This window comes from Fukomys damarensis, unplaced genomic scaffold, assembly GCF_012274545.1.
Source record: "Fukomys damarensis isolate Sample0158 unplaced genomic scaffold, DMR_v1.0_HiC HiC_scaffold_19, whole genome shotgun sequence".
In the NCBI taxonomy this organism is placed as follows: Eukaryota; Metazoa; Chordata; class Mammalia; order Rodentia; family Bathyergidae; genus Fukomys; species Fukomys damarensis.
The window spans coordinates 58,753,136-58,770,805 of record NW_022900931.1 but is presented as its reverse complement, the minus strand read 5'-3'; the positions used below and the strand labels follow the sequence as shown (position 1 = coordinate 58,770,805).

General features: G+C 58.6%; 1 protein-coding gene across 5 annotated transcripts in view; it reads right to left on the bottom strand.

The window, feature by feature from the left end:
- Pak4 (p21 (RAC1) activated kinase 4) overlaps positions 1-17,670 on the bottom strand; it is a 40,126-nt gene that overhangs the window by 1,098 nt on the left and 21,358 nt on the right. Inside the window, exons 1-9 of one of the 5 annotated variants that reach the window (XM_010632862.3) lie at positions 16,122-16,258; positions 8,381-8,454; positions 7,498-7,733; positions 4,243-4,701; positions 3,683-4,129; positions 2,507-2,640; positions 2,087-2,213; positions 1,202-1,327; positions 216-350 (exon numbers count right to left, since the gene is read on the bottom strand). In XM_010632862.3, the coding sequence (XP_010631164.1) occupies positions 216-350; positions 1,202-1,327; positions 2,087-2,213; positions 2,507-2,640; positions 3,683-4,129; positions 4,243-4,701; positions 7,498-7,701 (1,632 nt within the window). In that variant the 5' untranslated portion in view covers positions 7,702-7,733; positions 8,381-8,454; positions 16,122-16,258. Of the gene's footprint in view, positions 1-215; positions 351-1,201; positions 1,328-2,086; positions 2,214-2,506; positions 2,641-3,682; positions 4,130-4,242; positions 4,702-7,497; positions 7,734-8,380; positions 8,455-10,931; positions 11,180-16,121; positions 16,259-17,670 lie in introns of those variants that run through there. The other 4 variants (XM_010632861.2, XM_010632860.3, XM_010632863.3 and 1 more) reach the window with 4 other exon arrangements.

The following is a 17,670-nucleotide window of genomic DNA, read 5'->3' as shown; positions in this document are numbered from 1 at the left end:
GCAGCTTTTCCTGGGATATGCTTCACACTTCAGCCAGGACAGCTGAGCCCCAACCTCTAGATGGTGAGGGTGCAGGGGAGCCTTGGGCCCCGCTGTCTCTGGGCCTCCCCTAGCAGGCTGTGTACAGACACACAGGGCCTGGCATATATGACACCACCCGAGGACCCATCAACGATGCAGCCCCAAGTGACATCCCCCTGCCAGCAAGGACTCACTTTGTGCAGGTTCTTCAGTCGGGGTGGGAGGTTATCCCGAATCATCTTCATGGCTTTGAGGGGTGGCTCATTGAAGTAGGGGGGTTCCCCGTCCACCATCTCAATCACCATTACCCCCAGTGACCAGATGTCCACCTGGGGTACGTGAGGGATGGCAGGGTAGCTGCAGAGGGTGAACCAGGCCCTGGCAATCCCAAGTGGGGAGGCCCCCCATTCTGCCTTTGGTTCTTCGCTTCCAGAATCCCTGGGCCCAGAACAAACACCCTCTCGCATGCCTAGGGGAGTCCAGTGGGCCACGCCCCATGTGCTCACCCTCCAGGGAGCCCTCAGAGGGGTGCTTTCTGCCAACTCCCAGCCACTGCTCTTTGCTGCCCACTCCCAGCCTTCCTCGGGAGAAGCCACGACCTGGCTGCCCAATCGGCAGGCAGAACTCAGGTTCAGAGGCACCCTTTCCCTGGCTGGGCACTGGGTCAAGTCCTGTGGGAACTCAGGAGGAGTCCTTAGGGCCAGGCAGGGAGCCGTGGCGAGGGAAGCAGGCAAGAGTGGGCAACTGGGATGGGTGGGGACACAGGTACCTGCCCTTTCCAAAAAAGGGGAGTCCCTCTGTACCCCCACGGCTGCCATGAGTGCATGTTGCCTACACGTGGCCAGATCTGGCTTTTCAACAGAGGATTCTGACATCTGCACACAAGCTCTCATTTAAAAATGTGTGCATCTTCACAGCACCCAGCTGGCCTGCCGGTCCGTGGCCTTGGCGCCGCACTGCCAGGCAGGGCCCATGGCCACTTCTGCTCCCACTGTGTGCACTGGGCTGGCTCAGAACTAGTATTCCATCAACAATGAATAAACTGACGAGCCCACACACACGTGCATGCATCCTACCTCCTTGTCCACGAAGCCATCCCTGCAAACCACCCCCAGACCGCTTCCACCACCTCCCATACTCCAGCGCTGTCACAGGACAGCCAGGGCACCACTGGGCTCACCTCTGGCCCATAGGGAAGACGGGAGATGAGCTCTGGGGCCATCCAGTAGGGTGTGCCTACCAGTGACTTCCTCCGTGGCACTTCCTTGCTCACCTGGGCACAGAACCCGAAGTCGGACAGCTTCACCTGGGGCAGGGAAGAGGGGGCAAGGTCAGAGGTGTGGCTGGGGGAGGGCGAGCAGAGGAACCGATCTGTTTACTTCCTGGCTTCACCACGAAGCCCAGAGCTTCCCAGAACCAAGGATTTACACCTTTCTTGGAGCTGTGCGCCCTTTCAGACTCCTGAGGATATCTACGGATCTGCTTGCCCCCCGAACACACACCCATGTGGGGTGAGTGCAGTATCAGGAGGCTCACAGATGTTCCTTGGAGACATCTGCCGACAGCCTCGGCTTCTTGTCCTCTCGTGCTCTCTCTGCCTCCACTGATATGGCTGGACCCTCCTTGGGGGAGTGGTGGAGCTGTCAACTTTGTAGGAATGTGGTGGCCCCAAGGGCCTCTCCCACAGAAAATCACCCTGGACGTTTATATAAATGCAAGTGCGGGGCACCACACGGTGCCCATCCATCATCCGTGGCCCCAGATTCAGAACCTCAGCTCAAAAGGGGAGAGACAGGCCCAGGGTCCACAGTCCATCCAGTGCTTGCAGGGTCTTCTTCAGAGGACGGAACAGCGTGTGGCAGAGCCGCAGCTGTCGCAGGGCTTCAGCGTCTCTTTGGCCCAGTGCTAGTGCACTAATGTCCTGTGCCCACTAGTGCCTGCCAACCTGGCCCCCAGACTCTGACTGTTGTGTGAGAGACAGACCTGCCCACTGCTACATGGTCACTGAGCAGCAGAGGGGACCGACTGTGGTGGGAAAGCCAGCCCCTGGCCACCTTCTCCTCACCCTGCCATCGTGGGTAAGTAGGATGGAGTCACTCTTAATGTCCCGGTGGATGACGCCTTGGGCGTGGAGCACAGACAGGGCCTGAAGCACAGCCAGGCACACGGCGGCAATCTGCTCCTCGTTCATCCTGTGAGCAGAGGGGTGGATGGGCAGATAGAAGCAGGCCCAGGTCCAAGAGGGACCAGCCCCACCCTGGGTTAGGGTGGGGGGCTTGAGCAGACAGGCCCTACCTGGGAGCCAAGGGGGGACCCAGACCCATTGTGACAGGAATCTAAAACATACTCTCGTCCGGTGGCCTGGCAGCTCTGCTGGCTCTGGGGAGACAAGGCCCTGCCTATACCTCCGGAGGGGGCCAGTCCTGTCACAGCAGAGGTCAGGAGGGAGCTAGAGAGCCAGCCGGGGTCCCGCCACCCCAAGTACCTGGTGTGGGTGACGATGTCGGTGAGGGCACCGCCCTCTAGGAACTCCATCACCACCCAGAGCTCGTCCCCCACCAGGTAGCTGTTGTACATCTCCACCACGTTCTCATGCTGGTAGTCCCGCATGATCACCACCTGGCGGGTACAGGGCGTACTGGCCTCAGCCTTCAGACCCAGCCACAGCGGGCCACCCGCCTCCCGCTTCAGCCCGGCCAGACCGTCCCAGTGGCCCTGCCCCATGGACAAGGCCAAGCTGCCCTTGAAGCAATCTGAGGCCCAGACACCATCTTAGATCCTGGGCGACAGAGGCTGTGCTGGGACAGGAGGTTGGAGGAGTGCCAGGTACAAGGCTGAGAGAAGAGGGATAGGCAGGCGTGGGATGTGTGACAGGGAGGATGGTGAACTCCAGGTGTCATCAAGGGCAGGGGTGGGGGGCCCAGTGCTTTGCAGGCCGGAATGACTCATAAAGCCACGGTGCAGCTAGAGCAGTGGAATGTGGGTGGGAACCACTATGGGGCAGTGGAGAAAGTGCTGGGAGCAGCAGGCAGGAGCCGCCGCCAGGACAGCATCCAGGCCTCCCCTGGATAATCTTACACCAGGAGAGGGGTCCATTTCCCACGCCCAGGCTCCTCTCTGGGACTCAGGAGGCTGCCTTTGTAACAAGTCCTGGCATAGGCCACCGAGATCCAGAGCGGGCAGCTGGATAACACCAAGTGCCCAGTTGGGGACTGGATGGTGCAGGGCCTGAAATGGTGACAAAGGGGCCTGAGCTCTACCCTGAGGGGATCAGGGGTCCCTTGAGGGTCTGTTAGGCAGGATGGGGACATGGCAGGTCCGAATGTCAAAGATCCCTTTGGCTGCAGTGTGGGGAATGTCAGGGGAGGCCCAAGACAGGCAGCCGGGCAGGAGCTGAGTGGGGCAGGATGAGGCTGCACGGAGGTGGGGGTCCAGGGCTCCAGCCTGGAGGGACCCTGCAGGTCAGCTGGGGCTCAGTGGGTGGAGGGGCCTCAAGGACACTGGGCCAGGGACAGTGAGGCAGGCACGGGTCGTGCTAGGAGAGAGTGTGAACCCCACGCTGGAGACAGTGGGGATGGCCCGAGAGGACGCTGGGGCCAGTGGGCGGAAGAGCATGGAACAGAGAAGGGAAGCCAAGGGTCCGGCCGCTGCGCCAGCCCACCTCGTTGAAGAGCAGCTCGCGCCGCTGCTGCTTGCGCAGGTCCATCTTCTTGACGGCTACCAGCTTTCCCGAGCTGCGCACAGTGGCAATGCACACGATACCTGTGGAGCCCTCGCCAATCTTGATGAAATTGTCCAGGTAGGAGCGAGGGTCCCCTGGGTCCACCACCAGCTGCAGGGCAGCCCGGAACTGCTCGTGGGACACTCTCTGGGGCTCCCGCTGGGGTGAACGGGGACCAGGGGGACCAGGGGGACCAGGGGCTGGGGGTGCAGCAGGGGCAGCAAGGGCGCGGGCCGGAGGGGCCAGCTGGGGCTCAGAGGCATGGGGACCCAGCACTCCAGGGCTGGGGGCACCTCGATCTCGGGCAGGAGGCCGGGAGGAAGAGGATGAGGTGGTGGCCAGGCCACCCACGGATGGCCCATTGGGGGCCATGCTGTGAGGCTCCCCCTGAAACAGAAGAGAAAAGAGGCTGTGAGGAGACCGCTCTGCTCTGGTGTGGGACAGACACATAAGCGGTTGGGATGAGCAATGCGTGGGGCTGGGCCTGGGGGGCAGATTACCTGGGTACCCCGGGACGGGTGGTCCGCATCAGCCCTTGGGTACGTGTTAAAGGGCCTGCCGGCCCCCAGTTTTGCCTCTTTGGCCAGACCGGCAGGTTGTGGGGTGCCGACATCAGGCCCAGAGAGGGGCCGCTTGTCTCGAGAGGACTCCAGGGACCCTCCTGGGCCCTCCCTGGAGGACCTGGGCCTCTTCTCTGGGCCCACCCGTCGCCTGTCACCACTGCCGGCACCCGCCTCACTGTGAGTGATGACCCGGCCTCGGCTGCTGGCCTTGTCCGGGCCTGCTCTGGCCGCAGCAGCCGGCTCCTGTGGCACCCCGTTCTCCTGGTGGGCACGGGCGGGGGGTGGTGGGCTGTCTCTCCGCAGGGAGTTGGAGCGTGTCACCGACATGTTCTCAAATTCATCCAGCAGTAGCGTGAGGGCCCCATCCTTGGCACCTTTGCTGCCCCGCACGATGGTCTGGGGTCCAGGGCAAAGACCAGTTGGGGGCCAGGCAGGGAGGGGACATAGGAAGTGCGCACAACACAAAGGCAGAACGACACAATACACACAGAGACAAGACAGAGACACAATGAAGAAATGCCATGGGTGATGATGGGGTGGGCAGGTGGGGGCAGGACGGGGGCACCCTGCAGCCACTCCCCCACCAGCGACTCAGCCACATCTCTGTGGCCAGCTGTCACCCACAGCCCAGGCTGGTGCCACCCCTCGTCCTTCTCCAGCTCCCCACACTGGAAGACAGTCTTGGTGGGGGAGGGGGGAGAAAGGGAGGAGGCCCACCCTGTAATCAGCCCTCAAGTTTGCAAATTACAGGCTGCTGGGGCCAGGGCCCAGCTTAGTACTTCCTGCCCTATAGGCTGCCAGGGTCACTAACCCCAAAACCACACTCTACGCTCCCCTGGAGGAAATGGAGTGCAGGGAGAGTGAAAATGGCCATGGCCCAAAGCAGAGGGGCCATGTGGCAAATTCAAACACATCCAGTCCTTACCCTCCACAGCCACCACTTTGCCTCCCCTGAGTACTGAATTGTGGCCTCCCGGTTCCCCCTGCAGCCCTCAGTTCTAAGCACACAGGCCCCCTCATGGCTCCTCAAACACACCAGACACACACCTGCCTACCTCAGGGCCTTTGCACTGGCTGTTCACTCTGCCCCGCAAGAGTCCTCATGGTTCCTTCCCTCTCCTTCAAGGCTTCTGCTCAGGACCCAGCTTCTCAGCAAGGCTTTCAGAGCACCTAGTCTAAATCACTAGCTCCTCTACCACTCCTGCCTCCTTCCCTGCTCTCTCTCTCTCTCTTTCTCTCTCTCTCTCTTTCTCTCTCTCCCTCCCCTCTCTCTCCTCTCTCTCTGTACCAGGGATGAACTTGGGATCTTACACTTGCAAGGCAGATGGCACAACCACTGAGCTAAATCCCTGGCTCCCTGCTCTCTCTTTAGCCTAGGTACTCAGCTCCTACTGACACAGAGCATTCACTTATCTGCCACTGCTGGGCTAGGCTCAGCCAAATGCTCCAAAAGGCAGTGAGTATTAACTCCTGCCTGCTTCTAGGCCTGCTCTACCTGGGCCCTGGCTACTGGCTCTGGAGCCTAGCCCTGCCTAGGGACCCCAGGGAAGCAAGGAAAACACACAGTCTATCTGTGGTGTTACAATAAGGAGTCAGGAGGCCCCTGAGAGGCCTGGGAGATTCTGGGCCAGGGACAACAAGCATACGTGCCAGGGCGAGGTACTCTTGGCTGTGAGTAGAGCAAAGGCTGAATTCTCAGAGATACCCAGGGTGGTCACACCCTGCATGTAGGCTGCCCTGGGGCCAACAGGTATGGAGTTCAGGGAAGGGATGGGAGGACAGGACATAACTGTGGGTCCAAAAGAGCCTAGAGGCAGCTGTCACTGCACACCAGCTGGTTTGTTTACTATTTTTTGTTTCGTTTTGTTTTTTTGGTACCAGGGATCAAACTTGGGCCCTTGCACTTGTGAGGCAGGCGGCGGAACCACTGAGCCAAACCCCTGGCCCACCAGCTGGTTTGTCATGAAAAGCCACAAACTGATTCAGACAAAAAGTACTGCCTGTTAAGCAGTTTTATTTTTTCTTTCTAGTACTGAGGATTGAACCCTGGGCCTCATGCATGCTAGGCAAGCACTCTATCACTCACTCAGCTATGTCCACAGCCCTTTTTATCTTGAGATAAGGTCTTATTAAATTGTCCAGGCTGGGCTCAAACTTGCAATCCTCCCACCCTGGCCTCTGGAGAAGCTGGGATGATGGTGTGCACCACCACACCCAGCAGCAATTTTGCTTTTAAATTAGTGGCAAAGAAGTCCAAGTATGAAGGGCACCTTTCAGGGGATACACACACCTTGGCGGCCTCAGCCTGAGACCCAGCACTGTGCCTACGGTGAACTCACTGACCTTGGGGCCTGCGCTGGGCACCTGGAGAGGATGAGTCAGCGGTGTCCTGCCCAGGCACTCAGCCTGCTGACCAATGGGCACACCCCATTCCGCCCACTGTGGGGACAAACCTGGCCATGCTCTCCTGGCCACATCCCTTCCAGGCCTCACCAGCTTTGGATACAGTCTGTGCTCTGAGCCGGCTTCAAGACTGGCACGGCCAGCCCTGCACCAACTCTTACAATGCAGATGAAGTCAGGAAAGGGTGAAGAGTGTGGGCTACAGAAACAGACCTCACTCTAATCCCAATCCTGCCACTGTGTTCAAGATGGCAGAAAAATCCCACAAAACCAAAAGCCTCAACGTGTCACATGAGCCACTTCTTCCACTACACGCCCTGCCCCACCACTGGCTTGGTTCCTTGTCCTCGGCCCTCAGGCGCAGCTAAGGTTCCCTCCTCCAAGAAGCTCACTGGAAGCCCTGGCCTGGTTGAGCGCCATATTTGAGCTCCCCCATCCCAGCCTGACCGGGCTCTCACCAGCTGGGAATGGGCCAGTCCCCCGCTGCCAGGAGACTCTGGGAAGTCTGGAGGTCGGTATGTGGTGAAGGGAACGGGAGACACAGTTCAGGGCATGGGGCTTGCGGAGAGGGCAGGACTAGAGGCCAGTGTGGGAGCCTTTGAGGGGGGCAGTATGGCTTCAGGTTGGGTTAAGCATGGGGCCTATGGGCAGGGGAGAGAGAAAGGCCAGCGCTGGGCTGCAGATGGGGGTAAAGTCAGTGAGGAGGAGGTGCTGGCTGCAGGGTCAAGGATGGGGTGAAGGGCTGGGGATACTGGGGGTGGCACAGCTGGGGGGGTGGGCGATGGAATACCTTGGGGGCCCCGGGATGGATGGAGGTGATGCAGGCAGGGTCCACGAGGGGCTTGGGCCGGCGAGCCGACTCCTCGATCAGGCTCTGCCATTGGCGAGGCAGCCCTGTGAACTTCTGTTCATGTTGGTCAAAGCCCGTGTGCACGCGGTGCTCGAAGTTGGAGGGCGCTGAGATCTCTACTCGCTTCTTCCTCTTCCCAAACATAGTGCCGGCCGGGGCCTTTGCGCTCGAGGGCGCTGTGGGAGGGAAGCGTGGTGGGCAGTGGGGTCAGTGGCAGTGGGACACTCACACCCATCACCTCCCCTCCTCTGCCCCTACCAGCCACGTCTCCAACCCTGCCTAGCTTTCCACCCCATGGATTCCTCTGGGCAGCCGGGGGTCAGATCACAGCCCTCTCCTGCTTAGAGCCCGCCATGGCCCAAGAGGCCCACACGATCCATTCCTGTCACCTGAGTTTGCCACCCGGCTCTGCTGCCAACTAGGACAAAAGTAGATACAAATGCCTAGGTGTCCACACTGTGGAACCCCAGGCTTTACAGTCTGGTGTTCAGCTGGGCATTCAGAATGGCTCCAGGCCCAGAGTAAATTCTCTTTTCAGGAGTCCAAGGGGCCTGAGGGGAGCTAGCAGGCAAAGACAACTCTCCCCCTTCCCCTGCCACCGCTACAGGTGACCTGGGGGAAGTGACTGGGCCTTCTCTCCATGCCTCTCGTGCCCCAACGCCACTGGGCTGCAGCAAGGAATGAACGGGTGAACAGAGAGCCCTGCTTGGGGCCAGGGATGATGGACAAGCCCAGCAGAAGTGCCGCCACGACCTAGGGATGGCCCCATGCCCTGCAGCCTCACCCCAGAAGTCCCACACATAGGTCCTAGGGTCACACAGACCTGCTTTGAGGCTGGCTGGGCTAGAAGTGCCCTTGGGCAGGTGACGTCTCCTCTTGTGGCTTTGGGTTACTCATCTGTGAGGTGGGGGAAAAGATCAATGCGTTCATTTATTTTTTCAGTAACCCACTGACCAGCCTCTTCTATACCCAGGCCTCTGCTGGCTGACGCAGTGAACAAGCTGAGAACCTAGACAGACTCTGACCTCCTGGGGGGTCCCGTTGGGACAGAGAGACCTGTCCCCAGATCGTGACAGCCCAGTGTCAGGGCTGGCACGCCAGGGATGCTGGGCTACAGGCAGCCTTCCCAGAAGAGAGGCCAGGTGAGTCGAGGCCACAGCACAAGGGGAAACATGGGGACTTCTGTCTCATTCCTAGCAGTTCTCCAGCACTTGGTACATGTGCTGGGCACAGGGATGGCCCCCAGTCTGGTGGACTTCAGCATGTCTGTGGCCACGTGCCTCCTCCCCCTCCAATCTGGCAGTCCCACGAGGACCCTTTCCTGTGAGCAGAAGATGGAGGGAGTGAAGGACGAACCCGCCCAGAGGAAGGACCATCAGTGGGCAGCCATCTGGGAGAACCGGTTTAGCAGTGCAGCCCAGTGGGAGATGGGTGGGGACCCAGCCAACCTGTCTCAGCTGGTCCCTGGGGGCCAGTGGATGGTCAGAGCAGGCCTGACCAGGGCTCCCGTACCGCCCAGTATCTACTTGTCCTGGCCTAGGTACCTGGATGTGGGGACAGCCCCAGGAGGGGCAGGGGACCTTTTGCTCTCTCCTCAGTGCCAGCTCCTGAACACTGCCCATCCCTCCTTCCAGCCTTTCATTCTGACCATCCTGGTGGTCTTGACCTTTCTCAGTCTCACACCCGCTCCTGGCTTCTCCGGCCCGCAGCTCTAGGTCCTTCTAGTTCCAGCTCCTATGGCTGCCCTTAAACCCTTACTAGTGCTAGCAAAGCACTAGCTCCATGCCCCAAGTCCTATAGCCTCCCTGGTTTCCAAGTACAGCCAGCTCCTCACCTTGAACTCTTGGCTCCACCTCAGCAGGGTCCCCCCACCCTGCCTCGGGGCACTAAGGCAGCTCCACCTCTTAAGGAACAGAGTCAGCCATGTGACCCCTCACTACACTCTGAGGAGGAAAGGCCCAGCCCTAAAGCAGGAGGAGCTGGGGATACAGATGAGGGACTGTCGGAGGGTAGCTGCCTTTCTAACTCCTGCCACAAACCCCCAACCCCCCTGGCAGGCTGCCACTTCATGTGACCTCACAGGCTGAGGGGCAGAGGGGCACACCTCCGGATATTTGCCTGGGCCACCCCTTTCCTCTAGGCACAACATGGAGGGCAGGACAAACAGAGGAACTGGCCATGTTTATAATGACCAAGCAGGAGCCTCACCCGAGCCCCTCCCACACAGCTCCTGGCCCTGCAGGCTCCCAGGGCAGGGACCCCAAGGCAAGGACGGGTCCCAGGTCAACTCGGAACTTCAGCCAGGCAGTCCAAGCCTTAACACTGTTGGTTGCCAGAAGCTGTGATCTCACTTCATCTGAGAGGCGAGAGGAGCTGACCCACCCCACCCACCCCAGAGAGCTCAATGCTGGCCTCTGTTAGAAGAGGGTGATAACAGTGGCTGCTTCCTGAAGGCTTTGTAAGAAATCGCATAGCACACAGAAGTGCGAGGCACTGGGGGCCCGGCACAAAGATGGCCACAGGGATCAGAGACACACTGTACACAATAAAGCTCAACGTCATCACCATTACAGCAGCAGCAAGCACAGTCCAGGTGCCCACTGGGTGCAACCCCTCTCAGCACTCTACCCAGCACCCGTCAGGCAACCTATATACCTGGCCTAGGAGGAAGGGGCCATTACCACCCCATGCAACAGACAAGGAAAACGAGGCAGAGAGGGCACCCACTAGCCCAGGTGACAGCACAGGTGACAGGCTGGATGTCACACTCCAGGTGCTGGGTACTGCAAGCAGCCACCTCTATGGCTTCTACCTTTGCCAATGGGCCTTTGGTAGGACAGCCTGCAGTAGGTCAGATGTCTGAAAAAAAGTCCCTGACACCAAAGATGGTTCACTGAGGCTTAGCTCCAGTCCTGACCCCACCAGCACCACCTCAAAGGGCCCAGGATCTTGGGCAGATGCCAACGTGGAGCTCATGACTCCCTGCAACCTTGATGGAGTGGCCAATGTAAGCCTACTTCACAGATGTAGAAACTGAGGCTCCCGAAGGTGAAATCATTCTCTAAGGTAACCATGCAGAGCAGGCCCTAGAGAGTCTGAAGCACTCCAGAGTCACTGTCCCAAAACCCTTTACTGGCTCTCGAAACTCCTCATGGCCCACGAGTCCCCAAGGGATCTCCCCACCATCTGCCCCCCCCCCCGTACCTGCTCACTCTGTCTAGCCAATGGCCTCCCAGCCAAGTCCCAGATGTATCCCCCAGGGCCTTGGCAGGGGCCACCCAGCTGGAGCTTCCTGCCCTGCCCATGCATGTCCCGCACTCAGACATTCCTGCTCCTGTCCTGCTGCTACCTTGTGTCTTGCTCTGCTGTCTCACCTGTGCTCACCACACAGACATCAGGGCTCTGTAGTATATGTACATGTGTGTGCATCCTTTTAATTCTGTCTACATCTTGCCCAGAAGGTCAGCTCCTCCAGAGCGGCACTGTCATCTTGCTCCCTGCTGTATCCCAACACACTGTCCAATCCCTAGAGTTGCTGAGGATTGCATGGTGAACAGGCAGACCACTGGTACCAGTCGCACTGGCCCTGCACCTCCACACACCGCAGCACCGAAAAGTCAGGTGGAACACGTGGACAGCACCCAGAGGCCGAGGGTGACCTGCTGACCCTAGAGGAGAAAGAGGAGGTGGAATGGAGGAACATGGGCTGCAGCCCCAGCCAGGAGCACAGATGCCTCTGAAGTACAGTATTTGATCTTCAAAATGCAGGCACATTTTGTATCCTACTTGAAAATGTTTATTTCAATTAGAAAGAAATCTCTTGAACTTGTTAACATGTGGAACAGGCTGTTTCTGACCTGGCTTAGCAAAAGCTTCAAAGTGTCCAGGCTCCCCCACACCCACTTGTTCTACCCTCAGTCACTTCACGAGAAGAAACCCATACCCCAGACACCAGCCCAGTGAAAGAGCAAGATCTGCTTGTGGGACAAAGTTGTGTGTGTGAGCAAGACCCTTTACTTCTTGACCCCCACTGCAAGCCCTTCCAGGCTCTGAATAAGGCCACTGTAGTGGTGTGGGACAGGCTGGCAGCAGAATAGGGGCCCAGGGAAGCACAGCAGACACAGCCAGGTCAGCCTTGGTTTCAGTCACCAGTGTGAAACAAGCCAGAAAGGGTGAATGAGGAAGTATTCACTGTCCCCAGCCTGGGCTCTAGGCCTTCACTGTAGGTCCCCGATTCCCCTCTACTATGCATGATCTTTTTCTACTGGCTCTGGGAAGGGCCCTTCCTACCTGTTTATCCCTGCCTTGCAGGGCTATGCTGTGGCAATAGAGGGGATCTGGCCTGCCTACGCAGCCCACAGCAGGTTCAGCAGTGCCGAGTTCCTGGTACCATTCCTACCTCCACACCTGTGTCCGCTCTCACCACCACCTGCACGCCCCCATCATGCAGTCTCTTGGCAGGCTTTGGGACTGACATGTCCTCTCGTCCCTCCTGGGCAAACACTCTCCACCCACAAGTGAACTCATAAGTCGCACCCACCCACCCCTTGAGCAATCGGCCTGTGGACCACTACTGAGGCAGGGTTAGCCAGGCCAGGGTTTCAGCAGTAGATGAACTGCCAGAAGCATCCTGGCCCTGGGAACTCATGCCAGGGAAGGAGACAGCCAAGGCAAGAAGCATCAGGAGGTCTGTGTGGAGGAAATGAAGTCTCGCTCAGGAGGTGCTGGGGCAAGGCAAGAGTGGCATTTTCTGGAAGGCAGCAACCAGGCTGCACCAAAGGGGAGCATCTGAGCACAGACCTGAGGGGGCCATGTGGCACTGCAGGAGAAACAGCCGGGCAGTGGGAAGTGCCAGGGTAAAAGTCCCAAGGTAGGGTCACGCCAGTAAAGCACGTCAGGGTGAACAGACACATCTGGGAGGTGAGGGGCAGAGTGTATAGGGCCTGTGGTTGACAGGCAGGACGGCGTCCTTTCTTAGTGACAGCAGTGGAGAAGCTCTGAGCAGGAGGGTGTGATGACTTGGGTCTCAAAGGTCCCTCTTGAGCTCACTCTGGCTGTATGTAGGGCTGAGTGTGGGGCAGGACAGGAGCAGGGGACCGGGGAGGAACACACTGTGAGAGTCCAGTGGGAGCACGGTGGACAGAGCCTGGAGACTGCAGAGGGGCAGAAGTGGGCAGGCCTAGCACACAGTGCACCTCTCCAGAGCTGTCTGCTCCTGACATGGTGGAGTCATTAATTTGTCTTCTGCTGCCTTGGCCACTCTATTGGCAGATCATAAAGGCAGGCATAGTGACTTGGTCAGCTATGGCTGCACACAGTGTCCAGGGCAGGGTGTGGCCCCAGCAGGTGCCCCCTTCATGGCTGCTGACTTGAGTGCAGGCCAGTGCCAGGCATGCAGATGGGCAATGCTGGGCCCTTCGAACAGTCCTGGGCGGGCAGGAAGTCCTCTTCCTTCCTGCTTCCCAACTCAGGAAAGTGAGTCCCAGAGACAGGACTGAGGCCCAGAAACCAGGTCACAAAAGCATTAACTCTGTCCCTTGTTGATACCCCCTCAGCTTCCTGCTTCTCAGTAGCCCCAGCTCCAGCTGAGATCTCCACTCTGGGGAAAGAACCCTGGGGGCTTACAGGACAACAGCAGGAGTAATTCCCTAACAACAACCAGAACTAGTATCAGAAAAGCTGCCTTGGTGAGGAGGGGAGCTGAAGAAGCATTAAGCAGATCAACAAATTCTCTCAGGTGTCACCTGACAGGGAACCATCTACCCAGCCAGCCACCTTTGCCTGTCGCCTCGCTCAGGCACGCTGCCCTTCCCTTGCCCCATCTCGGACATAGCAGAGCTTGTCCTAGCCTCTGGCCTTTGTACCTACTATCCTCACAGCCAGAATTGCATGGCTCATCCTTTCTTGATATTCAGGTCTTAGTGCCAATAAAACCTCCTCAGTAAGGCTGGTCCTGACCCCTAACAAAAGTTGGGGCCCTTCTCTGGCCCCCCAGTAGAGTGGTGGCTCCCTGGCATCTGGAGCAGTGCCTGGCACACAGCAGGTACCTAGTGAATATCTGTGAAACAAATGAGTGATGGATCTGCACCCCGAGGAGCAGGGAAGGGTGCAGGGCAGGCGATCTCCAGGGCCCGGGTCCCATGCAGCCTGGGTCTGAGAGCTCGGAGCAAGCCTGATGCGTGTCCTAAACACAGCCAGCGAGGCCCACTGTGCGCCATCCTTCCCTCCCCACTGCAGGGAGGCCCACCCAAGGCACCAGGCCTTGGTGGCGGTGGCATTGGAGGAAGCAGCTGCCCATTTCATCTCCAGGCAAAAGGCAAACCATATAGGGGATGCCTCCAGGAACCTAACATCCCCACACTGGGAAAATCCCACAAATGATACAGCTCCAGGGTGCTCTGGCCTCAGGAAATCAGTCCTCTTAGGAGTCCAGGCAGCTCTGCTCACCTTGCTGTAGCAGGGGCAGCGCCATCCTCCCATCGGGCTTCTGCACAGACCCCTGGGCCCCAGAATGCCCTCACCCCAGCCTCTGCTTTCTTATCCCTTCCTCTTCCTTCAAACTACCACATTGCTCACTTCTCCTTGAGGGCACCTATCACAACTACAATTTTACATTTGTCTGTGTGGTCCTCTGGTTACCACCTGTGTCCTCAATGGCTGGGCACCCTCAGGAAGACAGCCTGTCATTCCTGGCCACTGCCCAGCACAGGGTTGACTCAGGACAGAGCTTAGTAGGCAGCTGGTTCTTAAAAACAGATGGTCCAGGTTCAGATCCAGGCTCCACCATCTCAAGATGTGTGCTCCCAGACAAGTCACTGAGCCTCTCTGGGCCTCAGTGTTCTCATCTGCAAATCAGGGGTAGTGATGGTCCTTAACTCTTGGGAATATTTGGAGTGAATGAGATGACACAAGTAAAGCATGTAGAATGGGGTCCGGGCTACAGAGTCCCTCATATGGCTAACTACTTTTATTATTACTGCTGCTCTATCAAGGAAGGAAGGAAGGAAGGAAGGAAGGAAGGAAGGAAGGAAGGAAAGGAAGGAAGGAAGACATGAAAGGGAGTGCTGGGCGCAGTCCTCCCCAGGCTAATCAAATGTGCCTGTCTCACCCTCTCTAGGACTAGGGTGAGGGAAGCATGACCAGCTGCTACTGTCTGAGGACAGCTCTGCTTTTCTCCCTGGACAGGGCATCCCAGGAAGGCAAGGCCAGGGGCCATCTTAGCCACCTGTGTCCCCAGCGCTGCCAGCAACAGGGGTGGATGCAGTGCGGTGTGGCTGAATGAGGAGACAGCGCTTACTACCCAGCCAGGCTCACCCAACCCGACCCCATCTGCAGGCACACAGGGCGCAGACACAAAGGGCACCATCACCGCCCCTCGTTCCCAGAAGTGTTCAGGGGTGCAGATACGGGAAATGGTGTATGTGGGGGACACAGGACCGGGGACATCAGGCTAGTCTCCCTCATCCATCCTTGAGGCCACAGGGAAGGAGGCAATGAGGCAGAAAGGAAGCTCCTAGCCCCTCCCAGCCTCACCCAGCCCACCTCCCCACCACACAAATGCCCCCTCAGGGTCCCCTGCAGACACAGAAACACATTATACAGCAACTGACACCTCCCCAGCCCCATCCTCTATTTACCAACCTCACACACAGGAACCCAAACAAGCACAGGGAGGAACTGTCCCCTCCATGTGTGCATGGGATGTCCGAGGCTGGCCACATGTGATTACGGGCACCAGCTACACAGAAGGTCACACGGCTCCCTTATCAGCCCGTGATCGCAGCAACTCACATTCTACCCACCTCCTGGGCATCACGGTGGTAGCCATCACAGGGTTGGGTTGGTGCCTTCCTTGCTGTGAGGCATGGGGAAGGGACATGTGCCCTGAGCCAAAGTCCTTGCTCCGGAACCTGGGACATAAGCGGGAAATGCCCTGGGGGGAGCTACAGAGGCCCCAGTGGGAAAAGCTGGGTGGCTCAGAGTGAGCACAAGGTAAGTGGAGGGGCTGCAACTCCCAGAGAACCCAGAGCAGGCATCTGCTGACACGTAATGACCATGGGCCCAAGAGACGCAGGGACTCCCACTAGAGACCACAGGCATGTCCCAGGGACCACAGGGAGCCAAAGGATGGACACGCTACCTACCCAGCTACCTTCTACAAACCCTGGGATTCACTCCATGACTGCCAGCCTTGCTAAGAAAGGCGCACTCTCAGATATTCACATGCCCAGGGACAATCCGACACACAAAGCTAGACCGTGAGACTCACGCAAGGTCAGATACTCATTCAATAGAGAATGAGACGCCCAGTCCTGGGGGACCCCAGTTAACTCCAGGATCACCCAGAGTGACTCAGTGAGGCACAGGCCCCAGAACCCAAATGCAAACCAGACTCCAGAAATATGCTTGCACAGAGAGGCCCAGGGAGCTGCACTTAGCACAGGTGTGTTCCCAGCAGACAGGCACCTGCCACCTCCACACATGGAAACAATCACGGCCCCGCCCCTGGCCCCAGAAAGGTACGGCCTCTCACCCAGTCCAGCCTTCTCCTCCCTCCAGCTTACCTCCACCATCCTGGCCCTCACTTTCTGGCATGAGGGAGTGCTAGCGGACAGAGGCTTCCAGCAGGAGGTAGAGAGTGGGGATCCAGGGCCCCCACCAAGGACAGCCAGCTGACTCCACACGCCAGCCTCCCTGGCAGTAATGGCAATGTGGCCCTGCCCAGGCAGCAGTGGCGCATGACTGGGGCTCCAGCCCACGGAGGGCAGGAGGCGGGGCAGGGCGAGCCAGGACCAGAGCTGGCTGGGTGGGCCTGGGCCACATGGCCCACAGCTGCTAGACAGAGGATGGGCTGCCTGGGGACCAAAACCATGGCCAAGCTTCAGAAGGCTCAGTCTCCAGTAAAACATGTACACACTGCCTCACCCCCACCAGGCTGGGAGCCAGGGCTCAGGAGAGCTGAAGGGAACAAAGGGCATGGGGAGTGGCGGGGTGCAGGGGCTACGTGTAGGACAGGGTCTCCGGTGAGGGACGGGTGGGCTCTCTTATGTGTAGGGCTGGCTGTATCCCCGCCCACTCCCAGGCTCATCTAGCACTGCTGGAGGCACAAGAGATGAATGGGGAGATTGCAGAGGGAGAGCAATGGTGGGACCTGGGACACCTGAATGCAACGCTGGCTCTTTCACTAACCCTGCTGAACATACACGGTCTCACTCTGGGTCGGGCCCCGCTCCTGGCAAAGACATGGGCTAAGTCATTGTATTTCATCACTGCCCTAGATGGGATAGGGATTCTAGCAGGCCCATTTTACAAGGGAAACTGGGGCCCGGGAAGGGTGAGCAACTTGTCCAAGGCACCACAGAGAAATTAAGTGTCGGGATTCCCAGGCAGGTCATCAGTCCTGGTGCCTATACCCTAAGCCAGCTGCTCTGAGCATGAGGGGCTTGCTCAGGACCTCCATCCAGAACAGGGGAAAGGCTGCTCCAGAGAAGAACCCTGTGTGTGATGACCTGTCTGTATCCCTGGGCTGAAAGGCACCTGCTCCAGAAAGCCTTCCCTGACACCTCAGGCCAGATCAGGAGCCTCCCCAGATGTGACCACTATGTGTTTCACCTCTCCCATCTACTCATACATTTACTAAGCTCCTGACACATGAGGCAGGCTTATTTCTGGCCCTGAGAACTCGGCAGTGAGCAAACTAGACAGAACTCCCCGCCTGAGGGGCTTAGAGCCTATAGCACAAACAGCCCACTGTGGCACACACGACTGGCCTGGAGGGACTCTGCTGGGGACCGTGTCATTTCTAGCCCCTGTTGTGCTACTCCCCTCCCCCACAGCCAGTTCCCTGAGCACAGACACAGAACACGGCCTGGGAGATGGGCCTGCTCTGAGGACCTGAAGCCTTACCTACCCGCTTCTGTCCATCACCTACCCACCCAGGCAAAGGCTCTGGGCAGGTTGAGCCAAGCTTGGGGCACAGCAGGGAAGGTCTAGGGACACCACTGGGCCCAGAACTCCAGCCAGTTCCTCCCCTGTGGGGGTGGGGCACTCATCAAGCAGCGAAGAAAAGAGCCAAAAGGGCGGCCTCCGGCTTCCCCAAACCAGACAGGCAGG